The sequence below is a fragment of the Oncorhynchus kisutch genome, linkage group LG27 (assembly GCF_002021735.2).
Source record: "Oncorhynchus kisutch isolate 150728-3 linkage group LG27, Okis_V2, whole genome shotgun sequence".
In the NCBI taxonomy this organism is placed as follows: Eukaryota; Metazoa; Chordata; class Actinopteri; order Salmoniformes; family Salmonidae; genus Oncorhynchus; species Oncorhynchus kisutch.
In genome coordinates this window covers 29,684,073-29,704,750 of record NC_034200.2, presented here as the reverse complement: position 1 = coordinate 29,704,750, position 20,678 = coordinate 29,684,073, and the positions used below count along the sequence as shown (strand labels likewise).

The 20,678-nt window shown below is 40.4% G+C and overlaps 1 protein-coding gene across 1 annotated transcript in view; it reads left to right on the top strand.

Annotated features, from left to right (window-relative positions):
• plppr5a (phospholipid phosphatase related 5a) overlaps positions 1 to 20,678 on the top strand; it is a 42,540-nt gene that overhangs the window by 19,378 nt on the left and 2,484 nt on the right. Inside the window, exons 3-5 of the mRNA XM_020462508.2 lie at positions 314 to 564; positions 8,410 to 8,586; positions 13,951 to 14,091. Of these exons, the coding sequence (XP_020318097.1) occupies positions 314 to 564; positions 8,410 to 8,586; positions 13,951 to 14,091 (569 nt within the window). The remainder of the gene's footprint in view (positions 1 to 313; positions 565 to 8,409; positions 8,587 to 13,950; positions 14,092 to 20,678) is intronic.

The window sequence follows — 20,678 nt, the reverse complement described above, 5'->3', positions numbered from 1 at the left end:
TCTCTGGATTAGTGTTGCACCATCAACGCATCAACGGACACATTCAAGGTGAAGGACTATAGTCTAGACAAGATAATTACATGGTGCTCGTCAGTAGTCTGTGACTCATAAGACACAGTGGTCGATCACTCTGTCTCTTCACTTCCTCACCTCTGACCTTTTGTTGATGTCCTCATCAATCTCCCTCTTTCTGCCCCTCCTTTCTCTCTCTCTCCCGCCTTTGACTCTCTCTTTCTCTCGCTGTCTCTACCCCCGTTCTTTCTCGCTCTCGCTCTCTCTCTCGCTTTCTCTATTTCTCCCCCTCCCTCTCCAGGTGTGTACGCTTTTGGCCTTTTCTCCACTGACATATTTGTGAACGCGGGCCAAGTGGTGACGGGGAACCTGTCCCCCCACTTCCTGACGGTGTGTAAGCCCAACTACACAGCCCTGGGCTGCGTGCAGACCGCCCGCTTCGTCAACCAACAGGGGGCGTGCACGGGCAACGAGGACGACATCATGCACGCCCGCAAATCCTTCCCCTCCAAAGAGGCGGCGCTCAGTGTCTATGCCGCACTCTACACAGCGGTAAATCAGGGATGCAATTTGGAGAAGTGACTGTTTTTGTTTGTTTGTTATTATGATGTATGATGATGTATGATGATGTATGATGATGTATGATGGTGTATGATGATGTATGATGGTATTATTACACCACAGTTTGCTATTATACAGTACATAGTGTGAAGTGGGGGATGTCACGCTAACTATATGTTTCTCATCCTGCAGACTACGCCAAATGTACTACTAAAGACAGTTTGTAGCCAATCTACACCGGCTCTCAATCTACACTGAGCACCGCATCCAGGACCTTTATAATAGGCGGTGTCAGAGGAAAGCCTATAAAATTGTCAGAGATACCAGTCACCCATGTTATAGACTGTTTTCTCTGCTACCGCACGGCAAGCGGTACCGGAGTGCCAAGTCTAGGACCTCAACAGCTTCTATCCCCAAGCCATTAGACTGCTGAACAATTCATAAAAATCACCACTGGACAATTTACATTAGCCTCATTATTGTTATTCTTATTGTGTTACTTTTTATTATTGCTTTTTATTTTTAGCCTACTTGGTAAATATTTTCTTCTTCTTGAACTGTACTGTTGGTTAAGGGTTTATAAGTAAGCGTTTCACGGTAAAGTCTACACTTGTTGTATTTGGCGCATGTGGCAAATAAAATTTGATTTGATTTGTTTAAAGGGGCTATTATACATAGTTAATTTCTATTGGTGGTCCTACTTCAGTAGCTTGATGTTGACTCTGCTGGTACCTCTTTAACATTTGATAATAGAAAATGTCCCCCGATTTGACCAAAGCGAGGTCATTGCTATGAAATTCTGAACGGATTTCAGAATGTTAATGTTTGCCTATTAATTTGATGCTAATGAGACTGAGAAGTTTCATTGGAAAGATGTTTGGCTCGACTACTTTTTGAACAGCTAAATTGTATTCATTTAAAGGGAGATCTGAGTAGACCGTTGCGCAATATCTCTATGGTGACTACCTGTTTAGTACAGATTTAGAACCTAATTGTATCCAGTTGTTATTCAGAAAGGTAGGCCCATGGCTTTTCACCCCGGGCCTACATTGTACTGCTGCTATGATATTGAATGAAAGGTTGGATGTAGGCTGAGCAGAATGCTCTGCTTGGATTCTGCTCTGCTCCGAATGCCCTGTTGATGGTATTGCTCAGAATGCCCTGTTATTGGTATTGAGCGCTTTGATTAAATTAGTTCTTATTGAAGAGCTTCCTCTCTGAAGACGGTGGGAGAAGGATGCTGCAAAATCAGCAGCATCACCACCTGGTCCTCTTCTGTGCTCCCTCATTTCCAAATTCAGCTCAAGTGGCAAGTTTTTTAAGATTTTGATGTTTCTAAGGAGGAGAAGAGTTCTCTCCTAGAAATGGATTGTATGTGAAGTCTGAGGGTAGAGGCTAGACACAGCAGTTTGGTGGGCATGCTTTTCAGAAACGATAACAGTTCATGATAATGTAACCTTGGAGATGAGTGGAAAATGGTCTGATCTGTGTGGCTCAGTTGGTAAGAGTATGGCAATGGTGGCACTAGCAGACTAACATCAAGGTTTCAGGTTTATTTTCCGCAGGAATCACAGCCACACACATAGCAAAAATGCATGCCCTCACTGTACTGTAAGTTGCTTGGGAAGTGTCATATTTAACTAGTCTCAGTTGGATAGACATGTTACTGTAGTGTTGCCACAATATACAGTGCATTCGGAAAGTCTTTTTCCACATTCTGTTACTTTACGGCTTTATTATCAAATCTATACACCGTACCCCATAATGACAAAGCGAAAACAGGTTTTTAAAATAAAAATACCTTATTTATAGGGATGCACGATATATCGGTGAACATATCGGAATCGGACGATATTAGCTAAAATGCCAACATCGGGATCGGCCTGATGTTTAGTTTAACGCCTATATGCAAAACCGATATACCTATATAACGTAGGTACATGAAGTAATGACGCCACATATATTGTTGCGCTACACGTGCAACACAGCATTTCTAACCTAGCCCACAATGTCTGCTGTGTGGATCGAGCAGTCAACAAGTCGAGCAGTCAGTTGAAGGAGTAAGCAAATTTCAGCGAGACAACTCAATGGCAAATCCATTAACGCCAAGATAATGGAATTCATTGCCCTTGAAAATCAACCGTTCTCTGTCGTGGGTGATGTTGGCTTTTGCGACTGGTCGAGCACCGGTACACACTACCAAGTGTGCTATTTTTCAGATGTAACTCCTTACCGGAGTTACACAGTAATAGCGTCACTGCAATTACCTTCACGACATACTGCAGTTTGGGCCTTTGCGTGTCAAAATATACACGTCAAATAAAACTATTTGACAATAACACTATTTGACACGTTAAATAAGCTTTTAATTTGACATGTAAAATAACACAGTTCTATTATAGAATGTTGTGTGTTCTGAATTTGCACGTGGAAGCCAAGCGCCACCACTACTATCAGTAGCACTGTCAAAGCTGTACAAAAAATTCTACAAACTAGCAAACACTGGCCACGAACGATGTGTTTACAATACCGCGTTAGTAATAAAGCATTTGTTTGACCGCAACTTCTAGGGTAGCTAGCTAGCGTTAGCTTGGTACCTAGCTAGCACCAAACTGCAGTCATGCTCATTATTCTTAGCAATGATTTAGGAAGTATTAGCTAGGTAGCCACTTGTTGTTCACCTATTGAAATTGGACTTCAGTTCATGAAAATAAATAGCTAGCTGGCTACTTAACCCTTTTGCCCAAAGCTAACGTTGTAAGCAGCCAGCTAGCTTCATCTGGCTAGTGAGGCTCGACCGGAATGTGTTGTGTTGTGAAGCTAGCCACAATAAGGATTAGCCACAATAGTGGAATTTGCAGTTTTCCAAAATTAAGGTACCTCTTTGAAAGTCATGCAGAAGGTTACAATTGGTGGAATCATGCCATATTTAGACTAGATCATTTTAAACAAGGTTACAATGTGGAGCAGTGAAATGGGGTATCAGTCTACTCGGTGACACGCACATAACACAACTGTGAAGAGTTACGCAAATATTAGAGTTGTAGCTCTTATCACGGGACTGTGACTGTGAAATCAGCTCCCCAGTCAGCCTATGGTGTGTATTGACATTCATATTGCACTGTACAGCTTTACCTAAGGATTTGGGATCAATGAAATGGGATATCAGGCTACTCAATACCCAAGCTATTTTTTCCATGTTCTCTGGGTGTCACTGAGTAGACTGGTATCCCATGTCATTGATCCACAATCCATAGGTAAGGATGTACAGTAAATTAAGAATGCCCCCAATGCAATTCTAAAGTATAATACATCCAGTGTGATTTCAACAGATTTTTGTCAAATTAACAAATGATGGTCTTTTGTTGATTTTATAACAACATTCCAACCTCGTTTAGCTGATCTATTCAATTATGACATAATTCTACTATTTGTATTCATTTTTTATTTTTACATTTATTTTTATGACCAGCACTGTTTGTGCGCTAGACGACTTTACCAGCATCATAGCATACCGATACCGATGAATCGCTGTGACATATGAAATACGAGTGATAGTGTAATCAATCTGTAAAAACTACGTAAAAAAATGTATGTTGTTAAATTAATATGTGACGTGCAGTCATATTCAGATCCTGATTTATCAACAAGCTTATTTGACACATCAAATAGTGTAATTTGACACGTATCTTTTTGACACACAAAGACCCAAACGGCATTCTACAGAAATCCTGGTTGAGTATGAAATGACTGAACAAATGAACAACGAAACAGCACAGTAAGTAAGTGAAAGAAATAGGTTTTGATTATGTTTTACTGGTAATGGGGACCTGCGTAAATTCCAACAAAATAACTTTTTGGTCAGTGTGGTGTGTCCGTGTCCAACCTTTATTTATCTAGGCAAGTCAGTTAAGAACAAATTCTTATTTACAATGACGGCCTACCGCGGCCAAACCCAGACGATGGTGGGCCAATTGTGCGCCGGCCTATGGGACTCCCAATCACGGCCGGATGTGATACAGCCTGGATTGGAACCAGGGACTGTAGTGACACTGAAATACAGTGCCTTAGACCGCTGTGCCCATGTGTGTGTGTTAACTATTTAACTGTACTAGAATGCTTAAAAGGCCGTTAAAATGTTAAATATTGGTTATCGGTATCGGTATTTTGGCAAGGAAAATGTTGGATATCGGTATCGGGCAAAAATGTCATATCGGTGCATCACTGCTTATTTACATAGGTATTCAGACCCTTTGCTATGAGACTCGAAATTGAGCTGAGGTGCATCCTGTTTCCTCTGATCATCCTTGAGGTGTTTCTACAACTTGATTCGAGTCCACCTGTGGTAAATTCAATTGATTGGACATGATTTGGAAAGGCACACCCCTGTTTATATAAGGTCTCTCAGTTGACAGTGCACGTCAGAGCAAAAACCAAGCCATGGGGTTGAAGGAATTGTCCGTAGAGCTCCGAGACAGGAGTGTTTCGAGGCACAGATCTGGGGAAGGGTACCAAAACATTTCTGCAGCATTGAAGTTCCCCAAGAACACAGTGGCCTCCATCATTCTTAAATGGAAGAAGTTTGGAACCACCAAGACTGTTCCTAGAGCTGGCCACCCGGCCAAACTGAGCAATCGGGGGAGAAGAGTCTTGGTCAGGGAGGTCACCAAGAATCCGATGGTCACTCTGACAGAGCTCCAGAGTTCCTCTGTGGAGATGGGAGAACCTTCGAGAAGGACAACCATCTCTGCAGCACTCCACCAAAGGCCTTTATGGTAGAGTGGCCAGACGGAAGCCACTCCTCAGTAAAAGGCACATGACAGCCCTGTTGAAGTTTGCTAAAAGACGCCTAAACAATTCTCAGACCATGAGAAACAAGATTCTCTGGTCTGATGAAACCAAGATTGAACTGTTTGGCCTGAATGCCAGATGAGTGGCTGATGTGTCCAGAACAACATTGGAATGCCTAGAAGACAGTATTTCTATTCGCTTACTTATTTCCAATGTTATCGCTAGAGTCGTGCTGGTTGCTAAAGGAGCAAAGGACTGGAGGTGAGCTGGAAGGAGAGAAACAATGACGCAGGAAGTCGTTTCCAAATGTTACTGGAGCAAAAGTTTCCTCTCATCTCCAACTAAATTGAAACTGCAAAATCATTTAAAATGTAAATGTAATTAACCTTTAGTGGCAGATTCAGCAATAGTACCTTTCTTTCAGCAAATTAACTACAGAGACAATGGGCTTGTTCGACATTACAGCCGGCATTGCAGGCGAGTCGCAACTGACTGATCAACAAATCACCTTGCTTCATTATTATTTGTAGGTCAGTCACAATTTATCCACAATGCATCACTGATTTGAGGATCTTGAACGTGGCCAATTATCTTATATTTGAAAATTATAAGCCCTCCCAAAAATGTGATAAACTCTTAATAATTAATGCTCATTGCAAATGACCTTTAAGCATCTCCCCCTTACACACTGTTGTGTCTCTTTGGCTATGCCGGATTAAGTGATATGACTTGCTATTCTATAAAATAATTTCTCTGTAATTAATATTACCTGATTACATAAACAGGTGAACGTAATTAACTAGAAAGTCGGGGCACCACAAAATAATGTTTATAGAGCTGTTATCTTCCGAATAAACTCTTAAAGACCTAGTAATCTTTTACATCAATAGCAGTCAATATTTAATCTTGACTTTATTCAGTCTCATCTGAAAGTTGTAAATTCTTGGTTATCTTCACGAACCCTGGCTAACAAGTTGAATCAGCAATACAAAGTTTGGTTTAATTATTTATTTACTAAATACCTTAAATAATCACACAGAATGGATCATACATTGATTACAAATTATGTCATAAAGAAAACGTCCCTGGTGGACGGAACAGATACGTTGGCTGGTTACACAAAGAGAGGGGATTGGGTTTGAGTGAAAGAGTGGAAAAACTGAGTAAGAAAGGGAGAAGCTATGCTATCATAAATACAGAATCTTATGCATTCTAAATAACCGCCCATTTGAAAAAGGAGAATGCAATAAATATTTACTCTGATCTGTGCTTCGGTAGATTGGTCATCGATGGAAGGCCGGTTTGTCCTTTATGGATCTCTGGTCCTCTGAAGAATGTCTAGTGGTGAAATGGAGCGTGGTAGATGGATACTTGGTAGTACCGTTGTCATGTAGTAGAACAGATACTCTGTCCGTTCTCCCCTAGCCCATGTCTACAGTTGCTGCGCTTACGCGACGGCTAGGAGGTATCACTTCTTTAGTGAATAAGAGTTCAAAGTTCATACCAAGTTGCTATGCTACAGTGGGGCAAAAAAGTATTTAGTCAGCCACCAATTGTGCAAGTTCTCCCACTTAAAAAGATGAGAGGCCTGTAATTTCCATCATAGGTACACTTCAACTATGACAGAAAAAAATTGGGGGAAAAATCCAGGATATCACATTGTAGGATTTTTTATGAATTTATTTGCAAATTATGGTGGAAAATAAGTATTTGGTCACCTACAAACAAGCAAGATTTCTGGCACTCACAGACCTGTAACTTATTCTTTAAGAAGCTCCTCTGTCCTCCACACATTACCTGTATTAATGGCACCTGTTTGAACTTGTTATCTGTATAAAAGACACCTGTCCACAACCTCAAACAGTCACACTCCAAACTCCACTATGGCCAAGACCAAAGAGCTGTCAAAGGACACCAGAAACAAAATTGTAGACCTGCACCAGGCTTGGAAGACTGAATCTGCAATAGGTAAGCAGCTTGGTTTGAAGAAATCAACTGTGGGAGCAATTATTAGGAAATGGAAGACATACAAGACCACTGATAATCTCCCTCGATCTGGGGCTCCACGCAAGATCTCACCCCGTGGGGTCAAAATGATCACAAGAACGGTGAGCAAAAATCCCAGAACCACACGGGGGGGACCTAGTAAATGGCCTGCAGAGAGCTGGGACCAAAGTAATAATTTGCAAATACATTCATTAAAATTCCTACAATGTGATTTTCTGGATTTTCTTTTCTCATTTTGTCTCTCATAGTTGAAGTGTACCTATGATGAAAATTACAGGCCTCTCTCATCTTTTTATAGCTCATGCTATCTTCTTGCTGGTATAGTTGAAATTCATCCTTCCGGCGTGTAGGTTGTCACCTTCACATTGAAATTCGATGCTAATTTCATTAGATTCTTGCTGAGGTTGGCTTAGTTCTGTAGGTGGTCTTTGTCCTTTCAACGTGGGGACCTCAAGTCCACATATCCTTGGAACAGTAAGTTACATTTTCATCAAGGGCATATATAGGAGGGGAGAAGGGCGTGTTTCATAGTTTATAACCAATGTCTGTTCACATGGGCAGGGCCACTGAGTTGAGGATAGTTCACTCATGAAAACCCAATTCTCTCATTTGGAATCTAAAATTACATTTAATCTTTTCACAAATAGTTTCACATTTAAACATTTAAATTGCACAACAATTCCATGTGAATCTGATGTGAATCTACACTAGAATGTGTAGGCTTTCCAAGATACAGTTTGTCGTCCTATCATCAGTAATAATGTCACAGCCGCCAACTGATATGGCATCATATTCATTTAGTACCAACGCATATTGTCAGCTGGTTGGATTACCGAAATATGGTTCCGTTCCCATCTGTTGATGTCACCAGACTCTCTCTCAATGTTAACAAAGGGATTTTCAATAGTCACATCGGTAGAGTAGAGAGAGGAAAAAGGGGAAAGGAATTTAAACCCCCACTCAGGCCAACGTCATGACAACACTTAACATACTATTAAACTGAGTACTGTTGTGTGTGTGTTTGTCTCCCTGCTGCAGATGTACATCACGTTAAAAGTGAAGGCCAAGGGGACCAAGCTGGCCAAGCCACTCCTATCTCTGGGACTTATGTGTCTGGCCTTCCTCACAGGAATCAACAGGGTAGTGGAGTACCGCAACCACTGGTGTGACGTCATCGCCGGGTTTATCATCGGAGGGGCCATAGCAGTCTTCATGGTGAGTGAACCAATGTCTTTATACGAGAGACTTCTGTTTAAAGAGACTTCTGTTTAAAGATAGAAGGATCAGTTCTGTGAATGTGTTTGTTAAATCCTGTTACGTGCTCATTACATACACATGTTTATTACATGCTTATAACTTACGTATTACATGTTTAGTCCATGTGTATTACTGCTTATTACATGTTTATTACATGTTTATTACACATTTGTTCCATGCTTATAACATGCTTATTACATATGACGTTTTTTACATATACTCTTCATGATGAGGCCCTCGCTATTTTCAAATGTATATGCTTGTTGTTTGAACTCTGTACAAGTGTTTGTTTTGTATTTGCTACATGTGTAAAATCATGTTATGCAGTCTCACTGTCAGCTCTTCAATTTCTTTCATTTTAATCTAAAATATGATCACGCCGTCATTACTTTTTTCTGGTCTAAGTCAAGTCATCTACATACTGTATATTCATTTACATGATAAAGTGAAGAGTAATTATGTTCTTGAACTTACATTGGTGAGGCAATAGAAAAGAATGCTCTATGAATATTTTATATTAGATGAATGGGAACTTGTTATCTGCCCCTTTGACCGATAGACTTGTTTGGACCAGTGTTTTTCTCTGTGTGTTGTGAGGCCGTGTCAAACCCCTGTCCAAGTCTTTCAAAAGCCACAGATGGTGCAAAATCATTTTCCCATGCTGCCAACATCAAGGGAAAACTCATTTGGATAGATGATGGGGGGCATCAGGTGTTTTCAGTGTTGATATGTCGAACAACAACCACAACAACTACCAAACATCAGAGTACCGGTACATACCCGATGGATTTATGGGGTTTCATATTCATTCTGAAGAATCCAGAAGGGAACATAATGGAAAGATGTGCTTTATATTTGAGTCTAGATGAATTTATGAACTTAATAGGTTCCCCAGGTATCACTGAGTCAGACAAGTATACGTGTGTATCTGCCTGGGGTGTATTCAATTTGAAAGTAAATGATTATTACTCTGTGCTTGCCTGTGTCCCTTCTCTCTCACCATCTCCTAGGTGGTACATGTTGTTTCATATTGCCACAAGGCTCCTATTTTAGAGGAGAATGGCCAGGGATAACAACAAGATTTAGGATGAAGTTGCCCCGACTCACTGATCTAAGGCCTGTTTTACTGTTTCCTTCCAATGATTGAGATTAAGACATGGATTAGTTTGATCTGGTTTCCACTAGCTAGACACAAAGTCAAAATAGGCTATATTCATGAAAACAAAAAATAGCTTTTTGGTCTTCGTTTGTTAGGCATGAAGTTAGCATTGTGGTTAAGGTTATGGTTAAAGTTAGGGTTAGGTTAATAATCACATTTTAAGAAGAGAAATTGTCGAAATAGTCAGGGTTTATGACTTTGTGGCTATGGTAACTTGTGATGACCATCTGATCCTGAATCTGCTACCGTGATCCTTATTTAACTGTCTAGATGTTGATGGAAACCCTGCATATCCCTGGCAATGGCTCAGTCCTGCGAGGGTTTTCTTCCTCGTATGGCTGGCTAATTGGGTCAGATGAATGCAGTGGGGCCATGTGGAGCTGTTTAGGACAGTTCAAGTGAGCTCCTGTATGAGTGGATTCCTGTGATATCTCTGCAATACAACGTTATTCTATGGTGTGTTTCTTAATAGAGTGAGTATGAACAAGCGTTTCTCAGAATGCAGAGCACTATTCTGTGGAGAAATCTATCTGAACTGTTTGTGGATTACAAAGTGGGTGTGGATACATAAGCGCTAGATTGTTGCTCATACTGTAGCTGACATGTTTATCCTCAATAACTTCAAATTACTACTAGCACATACTTATCTTCAAAGACGAGCAAATCATTTAAAAAAAATCCAGCATAGATGGAGAGTTGTAGTGTAGTTTTTCCCTGGGTAGAAGAGAGGTGGAGGGTTGTGCTAGGTTATGTCCCAAGTGATAAACTACACTATGGGCCCTGGTCAGACGTAGTAGTGCACAATGTAGAGCATAGGGTTCCATTCAGGACACTAACCTAGTATGGCCTAGTTAACTAGACTGAATGTGGAAAGGGGATACGTGGCTATGGACCAGCATGGGATTTCTGAGATCAAATCACAGGCTAGCAGACGCATATCACACATTATCAGCAAGAAAGCACAGGTGTAAAGAAAACTTGAAAAAATAAATATATGGTTTTCGGGACACGTGTGAACAATTCCCATAAATGTTTTTGTGATTGAAAGTCAGACAGTTTTCCCTTGTAAAAATGTTTTGATCCCTCGTTTATTTTCACCAGTTCCAGCTACATCTGGCCTCCCATCTAGGGACTGACCAGGACCGACCCTGCTTAGCATCAGAGCAGTAGGATGCAGGGTGCAATGCTGCTGGAATGAATGTGCCAAAACATGCAACTGGAAAAAAGACAGTGAAAGCCAAGCCCAGGGTAACATAACCAAAGATAGGGAACATTGCAGGAAAGAGGGAGGTGTTTTATATAATCACGTTATCAGATTATTATTTTTTAGCTCAAAACGATTTAAATTGAACCTGCTCTAAAACAATATATTCTCTCCTCTGTTCCGTGAATGTCCCGTAAAATCGTTCCCTTGTCCTGCATTTGGGATTTTTAGATGTGGTCACCCAAATTCCACCAGTAAAAACATTGCAACTGCAACATGTTAACACCATCTTTTCACCTGTGGAGAATAACATTATTTCAACTCCATATGTGAACTTGCAATTCCACATGTGAAACTGAGATTTTCTTACATATGGAAATGCAAATTAGAGTTTCACCTTTACATCTGGAATTGCAAGTTGTGGCGGAAGAATCAGAATTAGTTGGGTAACATAGATAATTAAGATATCCTATCGGCATAATATGCTTATATGATGTACTTGTTATTAGAATGTATCCCTTCGGACTCTGGTGTTGGCAGTTGCACGTCTTTCCTCACCTGGGGCTCAGAGAGGGGAGAGGTCAGGCTTGTCTTTCACATGTCCCTGGTGCTATGCAGAATATCAGGAAGGGAAGAGGACAGGAGGGAACATTGTCTTCATATGTGAATATATCTTTACCTATTCTTAAACCGTGAAGGGATGGCGTGATTAATGGGGAACCAATTACTTGTCTCCACAATGTCTGTGCGCCAGTCACTCCCTCCTTTGGCATTGGGGGATGTGTGTGGTAGTGTCTGGAACCATTGTATGTCATCTCTGATGTTGCACTTGTCCTGGGATAGTGTATGACCTAAAGGCTCACTCCCCTCAGTGAGCTTGTCCAGGAGTGGGGTCAAGAAGGGATTTAACTTGAGATGGGAGTATCTGAAGTTGACAAATTATTTATGCCATTGGATGAGTTGGTGTTTTTGTGCTATGAAGTACCAGGAACTAGATCGGAACCTCGTCTAGTGGCCAAACTGAACGATAATTTATAGTGAATGCTATCTGGCTACAGGATACTCCTTTCTCATTTAAAAAGTCTCACCTTGTGACCCGTTCTAAACATCTGTGGTTTGTTATGTAGACTAGGGGATCTTTGCTATTAAAGATCTCAGTAGCCTTTGTGTTGTGGCTCTCAATGAATCATCACTATTGCAAAGCTCTCACTAATAAAGATTCAGTTTAAGTGTAACTCTGACTTGTGTGATACGTTTGTCTCTCCTCATTTGATAATACAGAAATGAATCACCACAAAGTTAACGTGTAAAAAACAATCACAAGTGGAAGTTATTCACATGTGAAACTGTAAATGTGATTTTTACATGTGAGTGTTTTCTTACATGTGAACCTGTGAATTTGATTTTCAAATGTGATTGAAATTCACATGTGAACTTGCAATTCCACATGTGAAAGGTGAGATTTTCACTTGTGAAACTTCATAACTGATTTCACATGAATGTTTTTAACATGTAAAACCGCTAATTTCATATCTGAGGTGAAAATGTTATTCTTCTCCCATGTGAATAGGTGTCGTTAACATGTGAACTATAATTATGGTTTCACGTCTGAAATGTAAACTGAACATGTGAAAACAGCTATTTCACGTGAAAATGGGATTAGCAGATTTTATGTGTTTGTTGCGTGTGTACACAACATACTGTATGTATCTCACATTACCGCACACATGTCTTTTACCTCTGATGTGCACTATATTTGTTCACTGGCTATGTGCTTGTACCCTGCTTGTGTTAATCCACTCTCACATGCAATGTTCAGTCACGCCTGTGTCTGGAGAATTTAGTGCCGTGGTGTGAGATCGCAATTTGCGCACAAACAGTTATTACCACATTTGAAGCTTTATAACATGCCATATCTCAAGCTGAGGCAGGTTTTTATGCTGCATGCTACAGCAATCTGCTGAGATGATGGAAGTGTGCTGAACACATACTGAAAATAACTACCACGTATACAGTATTATTTATTTATTTGGGATGTAATTCAACAAATGACTGCGGGGCTCTTTGGCCTGTAATGGTAATGGAAGAGTCCCTTTAGATGATATTGTTCTCTGAGTTGCATTTCTCCTCTGTCTGAACATTGCCTTAGATAGTAGTCAAATACAAAAAGCTTGTTTGGGCTCTGGTAATGGATGGAACTCCTTGAGGACACACACATACATGCATGCATGCACACACACATACACACTCACACACACACACACACACACACACACACACACACACACACACACACACACACACACACACACACACACACACACACACTCAGGCGCGCATGCATTCAAACACACACACACACACACACACACAGCTCTGATTGAATTCATATTTTCGGGCAAGTCATGCGAATCCTTCATCTTAGGAAAAAGGACTTATATAACCCTTGTTACGAGAAGAGAAAGGAAATCTGCTCTGCAAAAAACGCCACAGGGACTCTCTATCTCCATATCCGCCTAACTAACTTACTTATTAACTACAGATGTAGGAGCCAGTTTGCTACAGCAGGAAAATAATCATTCAGCAGGCCAGTAACAGGAAATGTGAATTAATGGACATTTTTGTGGGGGTTGATACATTTTTTGTAAGGGAAAATCAAGTCTTGACATTATAAAATGGAAATTAAAACATCAGAAGCCTTTTTAAACCTCATACTACACGTAAAATATGTTCCGCAACAGGGTGATCAAATTAAGATCCATATAACTGTACAGTATCTCTTTTCCTTATCTCTTTGTCCTGTCTTTTCTTTTTCTTTCCCTCTCTCTCTCTCTCTGTCTCTCGGTCTCTCTATCTCTCTTTTGCTCTTTCCCTCTCTCTCTCACCCTCTCTCTCTCACTCTCTTTCTCTCTATCTCTCTCTCTATTTTCCTTTGTCTCTGCCGTGGCTGTGAGTGTAGGTTCTAGGGGTGGTGCAGAACTTCAAAGGGAAGAGCCTGCTGAATGAGATCCCGCCGGAGGAGAGCGTGGTCAGCAGTATTCCTATGATGGGCCAGCCCAGGATCATGGACAACACAATGGAGAAGTACATAGCCTCACAGGTACTGGCAGACACATTTAAATGTAGTAGGCTAAGTACAACATACTGTGCTCCCGGCTCTGCTAGGTACACTTTCCTAGTGTACTTTGCATTTTAGCCTCAGCCAATTCTCCTGTGCCCACCATACAGAAAGACACATCAGATGCATTCTATCCTCCATTCTCTGTATAGAAATATCAACATTTCCACAATTTCCAAGGTGTGAGGGTGTATGAAAATGGATTAAAAAAATATACATATGTGTTTGGAATACAAAGTACTGTGTCTAACTTGAGAGTCCTATATATTGTACAGGTACAATTCTTTTAAGGTCTTTCAATGTCTCAGCCAAGAGTCCACAATCCCGGTCCCTGAGGGAGATAGTGTCTGTCTGCTAATGTCTATTTTCCTAAATAGATTCATACAGGTGATTAGCTACAGTATATACTGTACCATACACAGTGTTACATTGGGATCAACCACAGACAGTGTTACTTTGGGATAATCCACAGACAGTGTTACATTGGGATAAACCATACACGGTGTTACATTGGGATCAACCACACACAGTGTAACGTTGGGATAAACCACACTGAGTGTAAACAGATACGGTAAGAGTAAAAACCTGGCTCTGTTACCTGTCTGTACAAAGTGTTTTGATAACTACAAAGCCGTGTGTGTGTGTGTGTGTGTGTGTGTGTGTGTGTGTGTGTGTGTGTGTGTGTGTGTGTGTGTGTGTGTGTGTGTGTGTGTGTGTGTGTGTGTGTGTGTGTGTGTGTGTGTGTGTGTGTGTGTGTGTGTGTGTGTGTGTGTGTGTGTAATTGGCATAGGTTGCCCATTTGCGGTTTATTGATTCGAAGCTAGAGTAACCCTATAACTGACAGGAGATCACTGTTCAGACCACTGTAAGCTAGAGTAACCCTATAACTGACCGGAGATCACTGTTCAGACCACTGTAAGCTAGAGTAACCCTATAACTGACAGGTGATCACTGTTCCGACCATTGGAAGCTAGAGTAACCCTATAACTGGCAGGAGATCACTGTTCAGACCATTGGAAGCTAGAGTAACCCTATAACTGGCAGGAGATCACTGTTCAGACCATTGGAAGCTAGAGTAACCCTATAACTGACAGGAGAGAAGAACACTACTGGAATACACTGTGTTTGTAGATGGATGGGGATACATGTTTCGCAAAATTCAAGTTTTTGTCTAGTGACAAAGTTCTGTTTTGTTTATTGTTTTCAGTTGAATTCATATATCCCATATGCAGCAATAGTTTCATCCAGGAAAAACTATAATGCCCTTTAAAATACACATGTTGCCTTGTCAATACTATTATTACTTTTTGTATTAGTAGTAAGACATGATATCCTTCATTACTAACAACTGGCTTGATTATGGGATGTTTATTAATGAACTCTGTTCAAATCTCTGAATGCTGTAGCAGGCAACCAGGAAGTCAGGCAGCCAGGCAGTCAGGCAGTCTGGGGAGCAGTGAGCCTGTCTCTAAAGGGTTTTCTAAAACATCCTAATGTGTCAGATGTATTTGGGTCACCTTCTGTACTCTGTTTCCAGATGGCCTATGGCCATGGTGATGTTGAGTGTGGCAATGCATTCAGTGTGGAAATGCATTTAGATATATCCTCCTTGCCGCAACGCTACATTGTACACTGAGTGAAACTGCTTTCCATTGGATGTTTGATTTCTATAGTACACCTAAAGTACATCTTGTCCCTCAAACATAACCTACTACAAATTTGATCATTCTTGCCATTAAGGCTTTGTTCATCGTACGCATGCATGCACACACACACACACACCTCTCCACATATCCGCCTCCTTATTCACCTCACACACCTCATGTTAGCGAGATGAGGGCATCCTCTTTTGCTTTGACGAATGGCCCAATGTAACTTCCCCTGGACTCATTGTGGATTCATATAGGTGGAGCACCTGGTTTCCACAAGGCACTTCATCAAGATTACCAAGGAGGTCAGCGACTTTATTTCCCTGCAATGCATGGCCTAGCATTCCTTACCACTATAGAGCCTCCAAAGACTAAATCATTCATCTCCAGGAGCTTTGCTATATGCTTAGAGGCACACCAGAAGCTGTACAGTGTGTTAGCTTCAACTTCATGCAGGCCGTGTGTGTGTGTGTGTGTGTGTGTGTGTGTGTGTGTGTGTGTGTGTGTGTGTGTGTGTGTGTGTGTGTGTGTGTGTGTGTGTGTGTGTGTGTGTGTGTGTGTGTGTGTGTGTGTGTGTGTGTGTGTCAGAGGGACCGGGAAGATTTTAATTTACTGGCCATTTGAGAAATTTAACGGACCCATATGCATTGGGTGCATGATAATGCATCTTAACAGAACATGCAACTAATTGCCAAAATGCAATTCACAGGAAAACACCATTCTTAACAGTGCACCTTATAGCGGTTCCATATGTGACAGAGATAAAAATGTCTGTTTGAAACTTAGAGGGGAAATCTGAAGATGCAACAACTACGATGGGTTGCTAATATGACTAGGATTGCGCCTTGTGTTCCAGACAACAAAAGAAAGTTGATATGAAAACCAATAGAACAGGAAAGAAATGGCATAGCAGTGGGTCCAACAGGGAATTAAATGAAAATACAGTGCCTTCAGAAAGTATTCACACCCCTTGACTTTTTTCACATGTTATTGTGTTACAGTCTGAATTTAATATTGATTAAATGTAGATGTTTGTGTCACTGGCCTACACACACTACCCCATAGTGTCAAAGTGAAATAATGATTTTTAGAATTTTTTTGAAACTAATTAAAAATGAAAAGCAGAAATGTCAAGAGTCAGTAAGTAGTCAACCCCTTTGTTATGGCAAGCCTAAATAAGTTCGATCTATATGATTTCTATATATGGAAATAAAATCAAAAATAGCTCACCAGAAAGCATGACAGCCACGGAGGAATCGAGGATCATTAACGTATTTTAAATTGCTGTGGATTGTTTCAAATCACAAGTTCCTAGGTTGAGCCCTCAATTTGGGCAGCGCACCTGGCAATAGGCCTAGCTAATTGTTGCAAAAACTATCTAAAATATGTGTGAAAAAAGCATCTAAAATATGTGTGAAAATGTGTCTTGAGTATAATTTAAAATGTTGAGACAAGAAGAAGGGGAGGGGTAAGTGACGAAGGTATAGTCAAGTCTGTCTCCTGCCAATTCTTGCGCATTCATAGTTTTAAAAAAAGAAGAAAATGTAGCCCCTTTTTTCTCCACAATTTCGTGATTACGATCTTGTCTCATCACTGCAACATCACCGCTTCTTAACCTGTCTAGCGGAACCCTCGCCAATAGCCAATGAAATTGCAGGGCGCCAAATACAAATCAATAGAAATCTCATAAATAAAATTTCTCAAACATACAAGTATTAGGCACCCTTTTAAAGATACAATTCTCGTTAATCCAGCCACAGTGTCTGATTTCAAAAATGCTTTACAGCGAAAGCTCCACAAACGATTATGTTAGGTCACCACCAACTCACAGAAAAACCCAGCCAGAGGAGAGGAGTCACAAAAGGCACAAATAGAGATAAAACTAATCACTAACCTTTGATGATCTTCATCAGATGACACTCATAGGACTTCATGTTACACTATACATTTATGTTTTGTTTGATAAAGTTCATATTTATATCAAAAAATCAAATTTTACATTGCCGTGTTACGTTCAGTAGTTCTAAAACATGCAGTGATTGTGCAGAGAGCCACATGAATTCACAGAAATACTGTGAAAATGTTGATGAACTTTAGATACACTTCTCCTTAATGCAACCGCTGTGTCAGATTTCAAAAAAACTTTACGGAAAAAGCATAATCTGAGAACGGCACTCAGAGCCCAAACCAGCCAGAGAAATATCCGCCATGTTGGGTAGTCAAAATTAGTCATAAATAGCATTATAAATATTCACTTACCTTTGATTTATCTTCATCAGAATGCACTCCCAAGAATCACAGTTCCACAATAAATGCTTGTTTTGTTCGATAATGTCCATAATTTATGTCCATTTATGTCCAAATGGCCCTTTTTTGTTAGGGCATTTGGGAAACAAATCCAAAAGCGCGTTCTGGTACAGTCGGACGAAAAGTTCAAAAAGTTATATTACAGGTCGAAGAAACTTGTCAAACTAAGCATAGAATCAATCTTTAGGATGTTTTTATCAGAAATGTTCAATAATGTTCCAACCGGAGAATTCCATTGTCTGTAGAAAAGCAATGGAACGAGAGATAACACTCATGAGAAATGCACGTGACTGAGAACGAGGCTGCTGGCAGACCCCTTAGTCAAACATCTCTCATCCGGACCCCCCTTCACAGGAGCAGCCTGAAACAATGTTCTAAAGACGGTTGACATATAGTGGAAGCCTTAGGAAGTGCAAAATAACCCATATCCCACTGTGTATTCGATAGGGGTGAGTTCAAAAACTACAAACCTCAGATTTCCCTTTTTACTCAGGTTTTTGCCTGCCATATGAGTTCTGTTATACTCACAGATGTCATTCAAACAGTTTTAGAAACTTCAGAGTATTGGAGAGTGTTTATCCAATACTACTAATAATATGCATATATTAGCATCTGGGACTGAGTAGGAGGCAGTTTACTCTGGGCAAGCTTTTCATCCAAAAGTGAAAATGCTGCCCCCTATCCCAAAGAAGTTTTAACGTCTGCTCGCTTAACCTGGAAGCCAACTGCACCAATGTGTCTGAGGAAATACTGTTCAACTGACGACTGAGGTCAGCCTGCAGGTGCCCAGCCCACCACAAGGAGTCGCTAGAGTGCGATGAGCCAAGTAAAGCCCCCCTGGCCAAACTCTCCCCTAACCCGGATGACGCTGGGACAGTTGTGCGCCGCCATGTAGTGACGCTGCAACACTGCAATGCAGTGCCTTAGACCGATGTGCCACTCGGGAGATTCATTGTTTTATTGTGTGAATTATTTGCATAAAAAAAAAAAAATCCCCATTACATTTGTCACCGGTAGTAAATGTACCATTAATGCCCGTTATTTGGTTTCATTCATTTCTGTTAATGCATGTATTAATTACAGTCATTTACCGTTCTGATTCTTGGAGTGGAAATATTGTTTGCAGAGTTCACAACCTGCTAGACTTGTGAGAAACATGTTTGGGTTTATTTCATAACCATCATTTACGTGTTTTGTAAATTTTTTCATTGTTAGTTTGGAGTGCTACATGTGAGCAATGAGCATGTGTCTGGTTTCTCTGTACTGATAATGTTGAAGGAGCGCTCATTCCTGAGCATGCATAGAAGTACTTGGCCTGCTGCGCAGAAATGCAGGAAATCTTCTTTTTTTTTTACATCCATTTTGAATGATAGTATATTAAAACTAATACATCCTCACAGTAGGCTATTTGAAAATCTTTCCAACCATCTCCCCCTCGATAATCACCAATCCTCGATGTGAAATAGCAATGGAAGTTATTGGCCTGCTGCTGCATTGGCCTATAGGTTATAAGTTCCATGCTCTCATTTCTTTAGCCGCCAATGGAATCACGGTGTATCAATGTCTCCATATGGCAGAGGCTGGTGATCTCGCATTTTTTGATTAGTATCATTTTAATTCTTATGATTAACCACATTACAATGATTTTGAGAAACTAAAACATTATTATTGAAATTAAGCTGTTCTAAAAAAAAATTGCATTAATGAAAATCATAACTGGCACTCAGTACAGAAGAAATTGTATGTTAATTGTAAACTACCCCAGACTTGAAACTCGCGCTGCCTATAAAGTCTTTATAAAATAATTGCCTTCATTTTTCCATGGTCCCAGTTAGCCTATAGGCTACTTTGAAGAAAGGTGAAACTCATAATTCCTCATAATATGAAATAAAACTTTCAGGTTTCAAACAATTAAGTATGTTTTCAAAATGCATACTGCCTCCAGCTCACATTGTAAAGTGGTGGGTGACGCGTTAATATCCTGTTGCCTGCACTTGAATGGTGAATGGGAGGCGTGCTTCAATTACCAGTTAAGAAATAAAACAGTAGCTCTTTTTAATCGTGCACCAAAACAGTTTTTAACACAGGATTGTATTTAAAATTGTTGCGAAATGAATGGGCTTATAAAAGCATATTTTACTCCAGCAGCAACCAGCTGAGTAGCAGCAGGAGAAATCCCGCTCAAGATAGGCTCTGTATGCTGTGTGGTAGTTGTGTTGGATAAATAAGATGCATGATGACTAACGCAAATATACACAGGCCAAGTTAATTCCACTAAATGATGGTAATGAACCTACAGACAAATGAGCATGACGGTCAAATATATTTCCATCGACTGGTATTTCCATCAATGATAAAAAGCATTATTTTGGCATTTTTTCTCCTAGTAATTTTGGCCAGCAACAGTTTTATTTATCGGCTTTAAATATTTTTTAATCAGCCAAAAGCCGGCAATTGCTTAACGGAAACCCTGGTGTGTGTCTTCGTTGTGTGTCTACGTGTGTGCGTGTCTACGTGTGTGGACAGCCAGCCCTACAAGCACCTCAGCTGGTCAAATAAAAGCAACCGACTCATTAGCTGATGGTTATGTAAGGGTTGTTACATCATTGAAGA